Source organism: Bos indicus, chromosome 6 (assembly GCF_029378745.1).
Source record: "Bos indicus isolate NIAB-ARS_2022 breed Sahiwal x Tharparkar chromosome 6, NIAB-ARS_B.indTharparkar_mat_pri_1.0, whole genome shotgun sequence".
NCBI lineage: Eukaryota > Metazoa > Chordata > Mammalia > Artiodactyla > Bovidae > Bos > Bos indicus.
The window spans coordinates 111536311-111554112 of NC_091765.1; the positions used below are offsets into that span (position 1 = coordinate 111536311).

Consider the following 17802-nt stretch of genomic DNA (forward strand, 5'->3'; position numbering starts at 1 on the left):
TTCATCCACCTCATTAGAACTGACTCAAATGCCTTCTTTTTTATGGCTAATATTCTACTGTATATATATGTAACACAACTTCTTTATCCATTCCTCTGTCAATGGACATCTAGGTTGCTTCCATGGCCTAGCTGTTGTAAATAGTACTGCAGTGACCACTGGGGTACATGTGTCTTTTAGAATTGTGGTATATGCCCAGTGGAAAGAATATCCTTTGGCTCTTCCCCAAAATGATTACCTCTATTGTAACATAGATGTATATTTTTATTAAAAAGAAATCAATGCTGAAATTCAGTTCAGTTCAGGTCAGTCGCTGTCGTGTCTGACTCTGTGACCCCATGGACTGTCCAGTGGTGGGACTCCTGGATCATATGGTGGTTTTATTCCTAGTTTTTAAAGGAATCTTCATACTGTCTTGCATAGTGGCTGTACTAGTTTGCATTCCCACCAACAGGGCAAGAGGGCTCCCTTTTCTCCACACCCTCTCCAGCATTTACTGTTTGCAGATTTTTTGATGATGGCCCTTCTGACTGGTGTGAAGTGATACCTCATTGTAGTTTTGATCTGCATTTCCCTAACAATCAGTGATGTGGAGCATGTTTTCATGTACTTCTTGGCCGTAAGTGAAAAAGAGAAAAACAAATGTCATCTATTAATGCGTATATGGTGGAATCTAGAAAAACGGTACAGATGAACCCGTTTGCGGGCAGGAATAGAGACACAGATGCAGAGAATGGATGTGCGTGGACATGGTGGGGGAAGCCGGGGCAGAATGACTCGGGAAATTGGGATTGACATGTACACACACTACCATGCAAGGAATGGCAATAAAGGAGACAAGACGTTTACATCATCAGTTCCTGCATGTGTCCCTGGAGTGGCTGGCGAGGTTAAATCCCTCCCTCCAGTGCTCTGCTGGTCACTCCCTGTGAATTAGGCACGCCTGTTTTTGAGGCCTCTCACAGGAAGGGAAAGAATAGACGAGGGCCTGGGTCTTCACTTTCCTCTCCTGAGAATAAAACCCACCCTCCCTTCCCTGCTTAATATGTATCTCAAAGGCAACACATCCCAAACTGGACTCCTGAATTTACCCACTGTGTTGGGCTGAGTCATACATCTAAATATGTGCAGGTCCTAACCCCTGGAATGAGTGGGTTTTACTTTATGTTACAAAAGGAGCTTTGCAGATATAAGAACGTAAGGGGAGAGATGGGGAGATGGGGAGACAGTTCTGGACTGTCCACGTGGGCCCTGTATGTAATGTAAGTGTCCTGACAAAAGGGAGGCGGAGGAGGCTTGGTTCGAGAGGAGGAGAAGGTGCTGCGGTCTCGGAAGCAGAGATCGGAATCCTCGCAGGTAGATGCCCCGGCACGCATGCTCAGTTGTGTCCGACTCTCTTCAACCCCATGGACTGTAGCCCACCAGGCTTCTCTGTCCTGGGGATTCTCCCAGGCAAGAGTACTGGGGTGGGTTGCCATTTCCTTCTCCAGGGGATCTTCCCAGTGGTGCACTTAAAAAATATGTTTTTAATTAATTCACTAAGTTTTTGCTGCGCATGGGCTCTCTTGTTGCAGTGGGCAAGCCTCACAGCGGTGGCTTTTCTCGTTGCGGAGCACACGCTCTAGGCACGTGGGCTCAGTAGATGTGGTGCGCGGGCTTAGTTGCCCTGCAGCAAAGTTTGTAAAACACACGGACCTTTGTTTAAAGAAAAAAAGTTAAAGAGTAGATGGTTTATGTCACATATCTCCATAAAGCTGGGGGTGGTGGAAAACCATGTAACAATACGGAAACATTCTCACAACTAAAGTAAGAAATGTGTAGTAAACAGTCTTATCGACTTATAAGTTAATGGACAAAAATTCAATGTGTGGATCATCTGCAGGATTGGTGAGGATATGAGGAAGCAGACATAATCGTGTTACTGACATAAGGCCTTGCTGTGTCAGTCAGGGTTCCAAGGAGAAAATCAGATTTCTCATCTTGGCCCCAGTTTACGGTTCAAAATGTATTCCCCTACTCCGCCCTGGCCCTAGGTCACAAAAGTAGGAGAGCAAATTTCACTTGCTTAGGGATAGTGGAGAAAAGGACTTTTCATCGGAAGAAATTCAGAATCTAATGAGCAGCTGTTGATATAAAGCCAACTTATATTACTTTTGTGTTAAGTTTAGTAACAGTCTGTATTTTTTTTTATATTTAACTTATTTATAACATTTTAGAGGATTTAGCATATACGAATAGCTCTTGGAATAGCCGTGTGATTCCAATATAAATTTAACTTTTAAATAACTGATTTTAGACTTAGAATTTTTAGTTGAAAGTTATTAGCGATTTTTACTTTTTTAAATCAGTCATTGCTGCTGTTCAGTTGCTAAGTTGTGTCTGACTCTTTGTGACCCCATGGACTGCAGCATGCCAGGCTCCCCTGTTCTTTAAATCAGTGTTGAAATGTTTAAGAGAATTAAGATTAAATTTTATACATTTATTAAATTTACTAGCATCAAGTATTTAAGAAGATTTTGCTCACTTGAAGTCACTTAACAATATTTTATAAAGAAAATGTAATATTTTAAAATGAACTTTTAAAAGAATCTAACCTAAAATGTTCTGGGAATTAGAATAATTTTGAAGTCCCCTTAGAAGTTATTATCAGAGCTCATTCGGCTTTTAAATTAGAACAAGACTATTCATAAATGAAATAGAAAAAGTGTATGGGAAAGTTAAGATTTTGAATTTGTTAATGTAATAGCTAGAATTAATTTTTAAAACCAAAGTAACTGCAAGTAATGTGTTTTTCTCTCTGCATAAATGCTGTCCTCAAGCACAACTCCACATTGGCCTGAAAAGCTTAAGCTAACATGTGACAAGTCAGTGCAAAAATGTGGACCCAAACATGTAAAGTAAAAGAAAACAAAAGTATATTTCTGTTTGTGCATGATATTGAATGTAAATGGTAGAAATAGATCTGAAGTGATAAACTCCCAATCCCTAACAGTGATTACTTCTAGGGAAGGGAGACCCACTATTACTGTGCTTAGTTCTGTATTATTTTATTTTATTAAAAAGTAAAAATAAGTTTATCTCTGTCTTAATGGGTTAATTATTTAAAAGCAAAAACTAATCAATTTTGAATGACGAAGTCTAGAAGAGGAACTCAATCAGATGTGCAGTTATAGAAAATGTCCAGCAGGCGGAGCCATAGTACAACTTTGTGGACTGCTGGAGCTTGCTTTAGCGAAAAAGAGGTGATCAGCACTCACTCTAACAATAAGCCACTAGTAGAAAGCCAGGCAATGGCACCCCACTCCAGTACTCTTGCCTGGAAAATCCCATGGATGGAGGAGCCTGGTAGGCTGCCATCCATGGGGTCGCTAAGAGTCAGACACGACTGAGCGACTTCACTTTCGCTTTTCACTTTCATGCACTAGAGAAGGAAATGGCAACCCACTCCAGTGTTCTTGCCTGGAGAATCCCAGGGATGGGGGAGTCTGGTGGGCTGCCGTCTATGCGGTCGAACAGAATCGGACACGACTGAAGTGACTTAGCAGAAAGCCAGGGAATAAAGACATCAGGGTGTTTCCTAAATTTAAAAACGTTGTCTTTGATTGCTTTCAAAGAATTCATTACTTCTGTTTTTAAAAATCTGGAGCTTGGATCCTAATCGCTATGGCCACAGTCCCTATTTTGGCCAGAGCCTCTCTCAATGTCTTTATGTCATAACTGGTTCTTTATCACCAGTTAAACTCTAATGGTGTAATATCCATCAGTAGATATTGCTGCATTTGGGTAACTTTATGGTGCATCCATACAATCAGAATTCACCCAGGAGAAAGGATGAGTACCTCCATATGTACCAGTATGGAAGCAGGTCCAAGATGTCGTGTTGGGTGAAGGAACAAATTGTAGATTCCATTGTGCTTAGACGAAAGGATGTGGTAATTTCTTTGCACACACGTGGGACTGTCCTGAGAGGACAGCTCAGACTATCAAGAATTATCTCTATGCAAAGTGGGAATAGGGAGGCCTGGGTAGGGAAGATCCCCTGGAGGAGCAAATGGCAACCCACTCCAGGATTCTTGCCTGGAGAATCCCATGGACAGAGGAGCCTGGTAGGCCCCAGTCCATGGGGTCGCAAAGAGTCGGACCCAACTTAGGGACTGAACAACAAAGAAGTTTTTACTTTTCACTTTGTAACTTTCTGTGCTATTTCTTTATTTTGAATTGACTTATTAATTTTGGCTGTGCTGGGTCTTCATCGCTGTGTGTGGGCTTTCCCTAGTTGTGGTGAGTGGGGTTCCTCTCTAGTTGCGGTGCTCAGGCTTCAGTAGCTCATGCTTACAGTCTTAGCTGCCCCATGGCATGTGGGATCTTCCCGGATCAGGGATCCAACCTGTGTCCCTGCATTGGCAGGCGGATTCTTAACCACGGGACCGCCGGGGAAGTCCCTTTCTGTACTATTTAGATTTTCCTGCGGTGTGCATGTGTTTTTCGAGAGTAGGTGCCATGCATCAATACTGACTCTTTTTTTCCTGTTTCCTTTTTAATTTGCAGGGCAGCAGCATCTACTCAAAGGGAAGCCTTTTATGCAGTACGAGGTGCCTGCTTTATTTTTTCTCTCTTAGCAGCTTTCACTTCAGTTGCTCAGATGTAACTAGAAACTCAGTTATGCTGCCTTAAGTGGCCCGCAGACCTGAAGCCTGCCCTTGCCCAGTCATCCTTGTTCTGTATACACCAAATGGTTCCATTGTCTAAAGAAGCTTCGTGCTGGCTGAACAATGTTCTGAAATGGATTGTGAGTGATATACATGCTCAGGATTTCAGAAATTAATCTAGCTCTATTTAGCTGGTTAAAAACAACTTCATTAGAGCAAAGTTAATTATTATTTTCTTATTTTCATAATACAATGCATTGAGACACAGACTGTCTTTTATATAAGCAAACATTTTAAGAAAATTTTAGTACAACTGTGTATATATTTTCATATATTCTTATGCCACCAACAGGGCATACTGCCTGTTTGTTGACAGCTTCAAATACATGTATACTACATAAGTATATTCAAAGATGTTTGGTAGGCAAAGAGTTGTGTATGAAGATGCCCATGTAATGGTTATTTATAATGAGGGGGAACTAAAAATTCTAATAATAGGGAACTCTTTGCATATGATTTAGTATATCTGTAGGATGGGATACTGACTCTGATGCTGGGAGGGATTGGGGGCAGGAGGAGAAGGGGACAATAGAGGATGAGATGGCTGGATGGCATCACCGACTCAATGGACGTGAGTTTAAGTGAACTCCGGGAGTTGGTGATAGACAGGGAGGCCTGGCGTGCTGCGATTCATGGGGTTGCAAAGAGTCGGACACAACTGAGCGACTGAACTGAACTGAACTGAGGATGGGATATCATTCAAATAGGAAAAGTCATGCTTATCAGCCCAACTGTCCTTCAACCGGTGAATGGAGGAGCTAACCTTGGTACATCTGTACAGTGGAATCCTACTCAGTAGTAAGAAGTAGCCAGCTATGGATAAATGAAGCAGTGTGAGCGAGTCTCAGTTGCACTGTGCCAAGTGAAAAAAGCCAGACCAAAAGGCTACGTACTATATAATTCTATTTACAGGACATTCTGAAAAAAAGCAAAATTATAGGAATGGAGTACTTTTCAGCCTCAGCGTTAAGACTGGAGAGGGCACTAACTAAAAAGGAGCCCTGTAGGGGCTCTAGTTGGGGAGACAGATTGTTCTGGGTCTTGACTGTGGTGATGGTAACAGGAGTCTATGTGTTTGTCAGCTCTCCTTCCAGTTTTTTCAGAATTGCATGCAAAGGAGTCATTTCAATGTATGTAAATCATTTTCAAAGAACATTTCATGCCATAGAAAAATGTCAATGCTAAGTGTAAGACGTAGAGCATAAAACTGTTTCTCATGTGATCCACTTGTCAAATAAAATACAAATGTAACACATCAATGTGTGTGTGTTACCTATACATAATTAAATGAATAAATCAGACCAATCGATCCTGAATATTCACTAGAAGGACTGATGCAGAAGCGGAAGCTCCCATACTTTGGCCACCCGATGTGAAGAGCTGACTCAATGGAAAAGACCCTGATGCTGGGAAAGATTGAAGGCAGGAGGAGAAGGGGGTGACAGAGGATGAGATGGTTGGATGGCATCACTGACTCGACATGAATTTGAGCAAACTCTAGGTGATGGTGAAAGACAGGGAAGCCTGGCGGGCTGCAGTCCATGGTCACAAATAGTGAGGCACGACTTAGGAACTGAACAACAAAATCCATGAAAGGAAGCGTTAGTCGCTCAGTCATGTCTGACTCTTTGCAACCGCATGGATTATAGCCTAGCAGGCTCCTCTGTCTGGAATTCTCCAGGCAAGAACACTGGAGTGGATTGCCATTTCCTCCTCCAAAGGATCTTCCCATCCCAGGGATTGAAAAGCGGCCCAAATGCAGAGTAGTAATCTCTGCAGAATGGTCTTTTCAGTGATTCCTATTCTTGACTTTTGACCTTTTGTGTTTTCCAAATTTTCTCTAATAAGCGCACATCTCTTTTCTAATCAGGAAGAGAAAACTAAACCTGCCTTCTGTGTATGGTCATTTAACGCAACACACAACATTTCCAGAAGACGAAAACAAAACCAGAAGTTGTCACGGCCACTTCTCTGTTCTTGCTCCTTATTTTTTCACAGAGATCGGTGTAGGAGGTTCAGATGTGAGAACTGGCGTAATCTGGTGCCCCAGTGCCCACAAGTAGTAATGGGAGTTTTCACTTTCTGTCATTTCCTGTAAACCTCCGGAGAGAAAAAGAATTGCCCATCGCAGGCAGAGCTGTTCCTCAAATGTGCTCACCTGAGAGCAGGGCTCTCTCTTCCTCCTGACTTCACTCCATTTTTTGTAAACACTTGCCCAGAGTCTGATGGTCATTGTGTATAAGATGTATTTACAGCCCAACCTCGTGCGTCTCTAGAGAGCAGCTGAGATGCTGCCCTGGGCATGTCTCACTGGCAGTGATCACAGGTCTCCTAGTTAGCTCCCCGTGCTGCCCGTCTCTTCCTCCCCTGGTTGCTCCTCATCGCCCACCACTATCCCTCTTGTGGGGTTCACACGTCATCCACCCCTCCCCATGGTGCTCACTGCAGGGTTCAGGAGAGGCCAGGTTCCTTGACATCAGTATCGGTCACCTTTATCACCACCATCATCACCATCTTCGTAAGCTTCAATATCATCACCATCACCACACCTACTATTTCTTGAATTCCTACCAAAAACCAGTCATTGTTATCTACTTTAATAATTCACGAAATTCTTATTACTCTCCTCATTACTATCTCATACTATCTCATCCTCATTACTGTCTAATCTTTGCAGAAAGTCAAGGCTTGATAAGGTTAAATCACTTTTTTCAAGGTCGCCCAGTTAGTCATGGAGGGGAAGTGTTACATCTAGGTGGACTGACTCTAGAGTTGGGGTGCCTTCCCATCTGCTGCTCGAAATAAGTCCCCAGGAATGTTAAAAAAAAAAACAACCAAAAACTCAGATTCTGTTCTGGAAACCTCTGAACTCGCTCCCGCGTCCTCTTTCCACTTTCTCAGTCTTCTTAGATCTCCAGCCCTACACTCCACCTACCATTTATGGTTTTGCTTCTCCCTTACACTTTGACACGAGAAATAGCCTCTCTTGTCTCAAACTGGGCTCCCCTTATCTCTACACTTGCATCGCTCCTCCTCACCTCAGCACACTTAAGGACACGTGTCAGGGTAACATGCTTTCTATCACTCCTTCCCAGAGCGGACATTGTCGGACCCCTATTCAGACCACCTGAGCCCTGCAGGTGGGAATTAGACTTACAGCTCGAATCCCTCCAGGTGTGCAGATGAGCGTGCAGTATTACCAGCATCAAGGCGCTTTTTTGCTTTCTATAGCCGAGGCCCCATGGGTTTTGGAGAAGCCTGGTTTGGATGGTTGAATCTTGGGGTGTTTTTTCTTTTTATAGAAATGTTGAACACATGTATCCTTTGTCATGAAATACCGGGTTATGGATGTCTTACTTTAGCTCCAGAGAATACATTTGACCAAAGTTTCATAGAAGAAAGAGACAAAAGGAAAGAAAGAAAGAAAACCCTCTCTGTAGTGTTTCACACTTCTGTCCCAGTTCACTCACCATAACAACCCACATCCTGTGACAAGAAGTACAGCGTTGTGAAGACAGCCAGCTTGCCAAAGCGACTTTTGTTCCTGCTTCAGCTTTGGAATTCATCCTTTGTCCTTCTTTGTGTAGGTCCCAGAATTTTATGACACCTCCCTTCCCTACACAATGAGCTCTGATAGGTTTCCAGATGGATCCAGACCTTACCAGTTATCTTATTATTGAGGATTATCACTTGAGTTACCACCTCTTTCCACCATGTCCAGCAACAGTAGGTTATACAAGTGTCCAAACAACATAAAGCTGGTCAACCTGGAGGAAAAGGAGGCAGGCGTTGTGATCCATGCAGTGCGAGGACCCATGCTCAGAGAGGCCCACGCTTGGTCTAATTCCTCTGTCTTTATATTCTTAATTTTTGGACAAGGAGCTCAGCACTGTAATTTTTCACTGGGACCTGCGAATCATGTAGCTGGTCCTGAGTGGAAGTAAAGCATTCCAAGACAAAGTGGGTCTTGGTCTGTCTAAGGTGGCCTGTTAATGCGGAAGAAACAGACGACAGAGTGTCTTGGGTGACGCAGGTTGCCATGACTGAGCTCAGCGGTGCTGCTGGGTGGATGGACGTTGCTGATTTGGGAGTGGTTCCAGATTGCTTCCCTGGTGGCTCAGTCGGAAAAGAATCTGCCTGCAAATGCAGGAGGCCTGGGTCTGATTCTTGGGTTGGGAAGATCTCCTGGAGAGGGAAGTGGCAACCCACTCCAGCATTCTTGCCTGGAGAATCCCATGGACAGAGGAGCCTGGCAGGCTACAGTCCTTGGAGTCACAAAGAGTCGGACACGACTTAGTGGCCAAACCACCACCACCACCACCAGGGGGGCATAGTCTGCAAGCTCCATTCCTTGGCTTTCCTGGAGATTCTATTAATAGGAGTGCTTTCTGCTTAAGCTGGAGTGGTTCTGTTGTTTGCAGCTGAGAATCCCGACTGACAACTCCCAACTCTAACTGAAGCCCTCCCCAGCCAAAGGAAAAGGGGAGAGATGTCTTGGCTCACCGTGTCTGCACATTTGGGAAGCTTATGAGGTTGTTATTATTATTTTTTCACTTTTTACTTTGAATTGGGGTACAGCTGATTAACAGTGTTAGGATAGTTTCAGGTAAACAGTGAAGCGACTTAGCCGTACATACGCCTGTGTCCCTTCTCCCCTACAATCCCCTCCCGTTGCTTATGAGGTATCTCCGTGATGAAGGACGGCATTCTTACATGAGACGGCAGCTCTCGGCAACGTGGCCAGAGTTGGATGAACTGGCCTGTCCAGCCTAGGCAACTTCCTGCTGCCTCTTGCTGTGCGCTCTTTCTAACCTGCCGTGGGGGACAGAGGTGCCAAGCCCATTGCTGTGCACTTCAGCTGCTCGCGCTTTGAACCACCATCTCTTCTTAAAGAATCTCACTAACTCTTCTGTCCCTTCCCCACCAAAAAGAAAGATTACTGTCTTAGTCCATTTGGGCTGCTGCTATAACTAAATACTACAGACTGGGTGCTGGCTAAGTCGCTTCAGTCATATCCAACTCTTCGATCCTGTGGACTATAGCCCGCCAGGATCCTCTGTCCTTGGGATTCTCCAGGCAAGAATACTGGAGTGGGTTGCCATTTCCTCCTCCAGTGGATCTTCCTGACCCACAGATTAAAGCTGTATCTCTTAGGTCTCCTGCATTGGCAGATGGGTTCTTTACCACAGGTACCACACTGGGTAACTTAAAAACAGCAGAAATTTATTTCTCATAGTGCTGGAGGCTGAGAAGCCCAATGTCAAGGTGCCAGAAAAGTCACGTTCTGGTGAGGGTTCTCATCCTGGGAGATAAGCCAGAGCATCCCTGCTGTGTCCTCACATGGAAGGAGGAGCTCAGGCTCTCTCTGGAGCCTCTTTTTTAGACACTAATCTCATGTATTGGGACTCCACCCTCAAGGCTTACCTGTCCCCAAACCACCACTTCAGGCATTCGGATTTTAATGTTTTGGGAATGAGTCTGGGGGTGGGGGGACACAAACATTTAGACCACAGCAGGCACTGATGCCCAAGTCAACTCAGAACACGTCACAGCTCATCAATCCTGCATCTTACCCCTTCTCCTTAGAAGATTCAACCAAACTCCGCCCACAAAGTGGTCTGGGTCTCCCTTTGTGCTCACAACGCTCTTCTGTTCCACCCCTACGTCTTCGCCAGTTATCTCCTGCCCACCATTTGGATCTCAGCTCAAGGCTCGCTTCCTCCCCGAAGCTTTCCCTGACCACCGTTCCCAGTCTAGGTCAGGTTCCAAGTTCTTTTCCTTATTTCAGTTTGTAATTATATATTTATCACTATCAATATTGATTAACATCTGTATCTGCCCTCTCACAAGGCCAGGGAACAGTGCTGTGCTTAGTTGCTGAGTCGTGTCCGACTCTGCGACCCCATGGACTGTAGCTCACCAGCCTCCTCTGTCCACGGGGATTCTCTAGGCAAGAATATTAGAGTGGGATTCCATGTCCTCCTCCAGGGAATCTTCCCAGCCCAGAAATAGAACCCAGGTCTCCCACATTGCAGGCGGATTCTTCACCAGCTGAGCTAACAGGGAAGCCAGCCAGGGACAAGAGGTGACATGAAAAATAATTAACCATCACTGTGTCACAGGCCTAACCAATCAGAGCGGATGCCAGATGTTCTCATCAGGAAAACCACTAGCTTTAGCACCAGCAGCGTGGAGGGATGGGGTTAACTCTGTTCATTGTATCTTCAGCCTCTGGCCCAGTGCTTGACACATAAAAGGTGCTCAGTAGGATTTCCCTGGTGGTACAGTGGATGGCAGCCATGAAATTAAAAGACGCTTACTCCTTGGAAGGAAAGTTATGACCAACCTAGACAGCATATTAAAAAGCAGAGACATTACTTTGCCAACAAAGGTCTGTCTAGTCAAGGCTATGGTTTTTCCAGTAGTCATGTATGGATGTGAAAGTTGGACTATAAAGAAAGCTGAGTGCTGAAGAATTGATGCTTTTGAACTGTGGTGTTGGAGAAGACTCTTGAGAGTCCCTGGGACTGCAAGGAGATGCAACCAGTCCATCCTAAAGGAAATAAGCCCTGAATATTCACTGGAAGGACTGATATTGAAGGTGAAACTCCAATACTTTGACCACCTAATGTGAAGAGCTGACTCATTTGAAAAGACCCTGATGTTGGGATAGATTGAAGATGGGAAGAGAAGGGGCTGACAGAGGATGAGATGGTTGAATGGCATCGCTGACTCAATGGAAATAGGTTTGGGTTGGTGATGGACAGGGAGGCCTGGCGTGCTGTGGTTCACGGGGTCGCAAAGAATCGGACACAACTGAGCGACTGAACTGATCTGAACTGAACAGTGGATAAGAACAGCCTGCCAATGCAGGGACATGATGGGTTCAATCTGTGTTCAACTACTGAGCCCAAATACTGCAACTGCTGAAGCCCAGCAGCTTAGAGCCTGTGCTCCACAGCCAAAGAAGCCACCACAGTGAGAAGCCCGTGCACTGCAGTGAAGAGTCGCCCCCATCCTGTGCAACTAGAGAAAACCCTCGCAGCAATGAAGACCTAGAGCAACCAGAAAGAAAGAGACAATACATTTTAAAAAGATGTTCAGTAGAAATCCCCATGAGTAAATGATTGTTCTCTGTTGTTGATCCTAGATTTGCTCCACAGCTTTTTCAGACCTAATGTGTTGGACCCATTGTGACTTCCTAGCCTGCCCTGACTCAGGACATGGACACCAGTTAGCCTTGCCTCCTGAAGCTCCTGGTCAAGCCTTCCAACTTCCAAGCCCAACAGACACTCGGGCAGCTGGAGGAAGAGTGAATGCCTTTCTTCAATCCAGGACACGCTGGGGAGCATGGTGTGATGGGACACCAGCTCGACAGGGAGTGGAGGGGGCTGGGAACAAGGTCAAGCTCAGAGTGGGTGAAGTGAGCAGAGTATGGCAAGAAAGATAGCAGAGAAACAAAATCCAAGAAGAACTGGAATGATGTGGAATGTTTATGGTGTGGCCACTGCTATGAATCGTAAGAGTGACGTCAGTGTCTTAGAGAGGCTGTGCCCAGCTAGGCTTCCCTCATGGCTCAGCTGGTAAAGAATCTGCCTGCAGTGCAGAAGACCTGGGTTCGATCCCCTGGAGGGAAGATCCCCTGGAGAAGGGAAAGGCTACCCACTCCAGTATTCTGGCCAGAGAATTCCATGGACTGTATAGTCCGTGGGTTGCAAAGAGTTGGATAAGACGGAGTGACTTCTTTCACTTTTACCCAGTGGGCACCATCAGACCAAGGACTTGCCATGAGCCACACGTGTCCTGATCTCTCACTCCTTATGTCTTGAATGGGTTGGTCTCTCTGTGCTGATATCCCTTCCTGCTCTGCCATCTCTTTGTCAGATTTTAAGCCCCTTATGCCTCAGGGCTTCCCAGATGATTCGGTGGTAAAGAATCTGCCTGCCAATGAAGGAAACAGGGGTTCAATCCCTGGGTCAGGTAGATCCTCTGGAGAAGGGAATGGCAACCCAGTCCAGTATTCTTGCCTGGAAAATCCCATGGAAGGAGGAGCCTGGTGGGCTATGGTCCATGGGGTTGCAAAGAGTCGGACACAACTGAGTGACTGAACATGAGCGCATACACCCTAAGCATCACTTTGTAGGGGAGCAAAACTTTCCTCCCTGAAATGTCTCTTTGGCATGTGGATTATTTTGAGCTGAAAAGAATCAAGACTCAAAAAAGTCGGGAAGAAACCTTGAAATTCCTCCTAACTGCCTAAAAGAATTTAGATGGCGGGGGTTCCCTAGAATAGAGCTATCACCAGAGATATCTGCAAAGATCTGGGCTCGGTGGGGGTGGAGGAACTCGACAGGGCTTAGCGATCAGAGCCCACTCTGTGACCCACTGTCTCTGTGTGACCCACTGTCTCTGCGTAACCCAGCAAATATGTGTTTACCAGACATTTGCTTGGCTATTCATGTGAATTGCATTTTTACCCTTTGTGGTTCCCAACCACTACCCACCACATCCTCTTTCATCTTTGGCTGAAGATGTTATTTAAAGTGAAGACTTCAGTTATTTTGGTGAGTGCCTTAGTTTATCTGGATCTCTCCCATGTATACTAAAGAAAATGAAATCGCTCAGTCATGTCCGACTCTTCGCGACCCCATGGACTGTAACCCATCAGGCTCCTCTGACCATGGGATTCTCCAGGCAAGGATACTGGAGTGGGTTGCCATTTCCATCTCCAGGGGATCTTCCTGACCCAGGGAGCGAACCTGGGTCTCCTGCATTGCAGGCAGACACTTTACTGTCTGAGCCACCAGGATATATACTAAACTTCTGTTTGATTGTCTCCCGTTACTCCATCTCACTTCAATTCAGTTCTTAGTCTGACCAGAAGCGTCTAGAAGGGTAGAGGAAAATCTCTTCCTACTGAAAACCTTCTGAGTCCTCTGGTTCCTCTGCCACCAGGGCCTTGGTTGTTCTTTGCTGCCCCAGGCCCTGTGAATTTTCCTGACATGATTCATCTGCCCTGTCTTGTCATCGCTAGGACTGTGGTTTTTTCTGAAGACATACATAATTTCCTCCCTGGCTCAGCCTCGGCTGGGTAAAGTGGATACTTCATGTGCAGCTTCATTGAGAAAGTAGACTTGTGAATGAACAGGCTTCAGAGAAGAAAACACAGGATGGGTGATTCTTTGATTTGCTTTTAATGTAAATTTTGTTGGAGATCAGGGATGGTACAAGGGAAGATTAAAAGCGTTGCATATCACTTTTCTTTCTTTTTTTAAAAAAACCTTTTTATTTGGCATCAGAGTATAAGCCGATTCCCTGGTGGCTCAGGGGTAAAGAATCTGCCTGCAACTCAGGAGATGCAAGTTCGATCCCTGAGTCAGGAAGATCCCCTGGAGGAGGAAATGGCAACCCACTCCAGTATTCTTGGAAACTCATGGACAGCCTGGGAAAACTCATGGACAGAAGAGCCTGGCAGACTATGACCCATGGGGTCGCAAAGAGTCAGAGACGACTGAAGCGACCGTGTCTGTGCGCAAAGCCGATGCACAGTGTTGTGATAGCTTCAGGCAGACAGCAAAGGGGCTCAGCCCTACATACGCGTGTCCACTGTCCCTCCCCTCCAGGCGGCCGTGTGACACTGAGCAGCGTTCCCTGTGCTGCACGGCCGGCTCTGGCTGGCTATCCATTTTAAATAGAGAGATATCACAGGACATCCCTCATATGCGGATCTAAAAAGAAGACAATAGGAACGAAATTATTACAAAACAAAAACAGATTCACACACTTAGAGATTAAATTTATGCTTGGGGGGTGGGGGGGATGGGGAGAAAGGGTAGTTAGGGAGTTGGGGTTTGACATGTACACACTGCTGGATTTGAAATGCATATTTATGCTCTATTTCAGTGAAACATGAAATGTGTGATCTACTCTAGTGTGGGTGAGGGGAGCAGCAGGGAGCATGACAAGAGGCCTAAGAACTTGGGGTTCCTAGAAAGGAAAAGAAAGATCCCTCCTGACTTGCAATTCAGCTTGTCTCAGGGCCAGCCGGCTCCTCAGGCTAATCCCATGGAAACCCGGCCAGGGGCATCTATTAGGCCGGGCTCGGAGAACACAGCGTCCCCTGCCTTTGGGTTGCCTGGGTAACCAGTGGATTTGCACAGTCTCTCACAGCACGCTGGTCTGTGACTTCATTAGATGTCATTTTGAGCTCCGTGGAAAGGAAAGGGATTTTTTTTTTTTTTAAATAACATTACTTTTTTTCTGAATACAAAAATAAGGACAATGGCTCCCTTGAAAAACTTTGAACAATACAGAAAGATTAATGTAAAAGGCAATATGGGTCTTCTGTCATACTATGTGCATCATAACAGATTTTTCTCTACGTATGTTCAAACACATTTGTTGTCCTAGTTGCTAAGTAGCATCTGACTCTTTGTGACCTCATGGACTGCAGCCCGCCAGGCTCCCTTGTCCTTCATTGTCTCCCAGAGTTTGCTCAAATCCATGTCCATGGAGTTGGTGATGCCATCCAACCATCCCATCCTCTGTCATTCCCTTCTTGTCCTGCCCTCAATCTTTCCCAGCATCAGAGTCTTTTCCAATGAGTTGGCTCTTTGCAACAGATGGCCAAAATATTGGAGCTTCAGCTTCAGCATCAGTCTTTCCAATGAGTGTTCAGGGTTAATTTCCTTTAGGATTGACTGGTTTGGTCTCTTTGTTGTCCAAGGGACACATGCTCCTGTTTTTGAACACAGAAAGCTGTATTTGACAACTGAGAGCAGAATCATTTGACTGCAGATTCTAGGCTTTTGACATGTTAAAATGTTGATTTCAAACAATTGCTGATCCACTTCCCCCCAGCCTAACTTCTACAGAGGTGCTAGAGAAAGCATCCTAAGAGAGGATCTCGATTTCATGATCCCCTAATTAAGATATCACAGGAAACTGGGACCCAGAGGATGGTCATGTTCCAGAGCTCAGGTGAGTCCTTGGGGCGGGGTGCCAAATGTGGGTCCTTGGCTTCATGCACAAAATAATTCCAGAGTGAGTTGAAGTAAAGTTAGAGCAGATTTAAAGCAGATTTATTCAGGGAGAAACACATTCCATAGACAGTGTGGGCCATCTTAGAAGGCGAGAGGCTCTGAAATATGGCATGGTCTGTACCCCACCAGGCTCCTCTGTCAGTGGAATTTTCCATGAAGAATACTGGAGTGAGTAGCCATTCCCTTCTCCAGGGGATCTTTTTGACCCAGGAATTGAACCCAGGTGTTCTGCATTGCAGGCAGATTCTGAATTGTCTTAACCACCAGGAAAGTATCAGTTTTTATGGGCAGGATAATTTCCTTGGAAGGAGAGCTATAACTAACCTAGACAACATATTAAAAAGCAGAGGCATCATTTTGCCAACAAAGGTCTGTACAGTCAAAGCTGTGGTTTTTCCAGTCATCGTGTATGGATGCGAGAGTTGGGCCATAAAGAAGGTTGAGCCCCGAAGAATTGATGCTTTCAAATTGTGGTGCTGGAGAAGACTCCTCAGAGTCCCTTGGACTGCAAGGCGATCAAACTTGCAAGGAAATTAACCCTGAATATTCATTGGAAGGAAGTTCCAATACTTTGGCCAATTGACATAAAGAACTGACAAATTGGAAAAGACCCTGATGCTGGGAAAGACTGAGGGCAGGAGGAGAAGGGGCGACAGAGGATGAGATGGTTGAATGGCATCACCAACTCGATGAATATGAGTTTGAGCAAACCCCGGGAGATAGTGTGATAGTGAAGGACAGGGAAGCCTGGCATGCTGCAGTCCGTGGAGTCGCTAAGAGTCAGACATGATTGAGCGACTGAACAACCACAATCCACACAGAACATTTCTGGCACTCCTGGTTGTCAAATATGTGGATTTTTTCCCACCCCAAGCAATTCTCTGACACCAGCTGCATGTCCTACAATTCAACTCAATTCAGAAGCTACCTATCTGGAAACAGCGTCAGATTCCACAGGTTACGGGCTCAGCCTCACAAGACTGCCCTCCACCAAGTCCTCTTCAGCTGCCTGTCCATGGCCCAGGTTTGTTTCTGAACCAAAGTTGGGTCTGCTCACCCACAGGCAGTAAAGCCAATCTACTGACACCAAGTTGTGGTGAAGGCAAGTGCAGCATTTGTTGTAATATGCCAGACAAAGAGTCCAGGACAGGTAGGGCTCAAAAAGCCAGAACTCCCCACGGGTTTCAGCAAAGCAATCTTACAGGCCAGGTGAGGGGGAGGGGGAGGGTCACAGAGTATGCGGCCAGTTCGCGCACAATTCTCTGATCAGTTGATGGTGACATAACACTGTCATAATGATAATTCACATTATCAGTCTTCAGGCTCCAGGAGGCCTGGGGGTTAGGGGCTCAGGGTCATCAAGTAATTAACATCTCCCTTTGGTCAGGGTTTTAGGATCTGAAAAAACAGCTCAAAAAAATGTGCATCATATTCTGTCACCATGTACTTCATTTCAGTCACTCAGTCGTGTCCCACTCTTTGGGACCGCATGGACTACAGCATGCCAGGCCTCCCTATCCATCACCAACTCCCGGAGTTTACCCAAACCCATGTCCATTGAGTCGGTGATGCCATCCAGCCATCTCATCTTCTGTCATCCCCTTCTCCTGCCCTCAATCTTTCTCAGCATTAGGATCTTTTCAAATGAGTCAGTTCTTCACATCAGGTGGAGTTTCGGCTTCACCATCAGTCTTTCCAATGAACACCCAGGACTGATCGCCTTTAGGATGGACTGGTTGGATCTCCTTGCAGTCCAAGGGACTCTCAAGAGTCTTCTCCAACACCACAGTTCAAAAGCATCAATTCTTCGGCGCTCAGCTTTCTTTATAGTCCAACTCTCACATCCATACATGACTACTGGAAAAACCATAGCCTTGACTAGACGGACCTTTGTTGACAAAGTAATGTCTCTGCTTTTTAATATGCTGTCTTGGTTGGTCATAACTTTCCTTCCAAGGAGTAAGCATCTTTTAATTTCATGGCTGCAGTCACCATCTCCAGTGATTTTGGAGCCCAGAAAAATAAAGTCAGCCACTGTTCTATTTACCATG

General features: G+C 45.5%; 1 protein-coding gene across 1 annotated transcript in view; it reads left to right on the forward strand.

Annotated features, from left to right (window-relative positions):
- The window catches only part of BST1 (bone marrow stromal cell antigen 1), a 29807-nt gene extending 23843 nt beyond the window's left edge, over positions 1–5964 (forward strand). Inside the window, exon 9 of the mRNA XM_019962089.2 lies at positions 4549–5964. Coding sequence (XP_019817648.2) covers positions 4549–4648 — 100 coding nt within the window. The 3' untranslated portion in view covers positions 4649–5964. The remainder of the gene's footprint in view (positions 1–4548) is intronic.
- The last annotated feature ends 11838 nt before the right edge of the window (positions 5965–17802 follow it).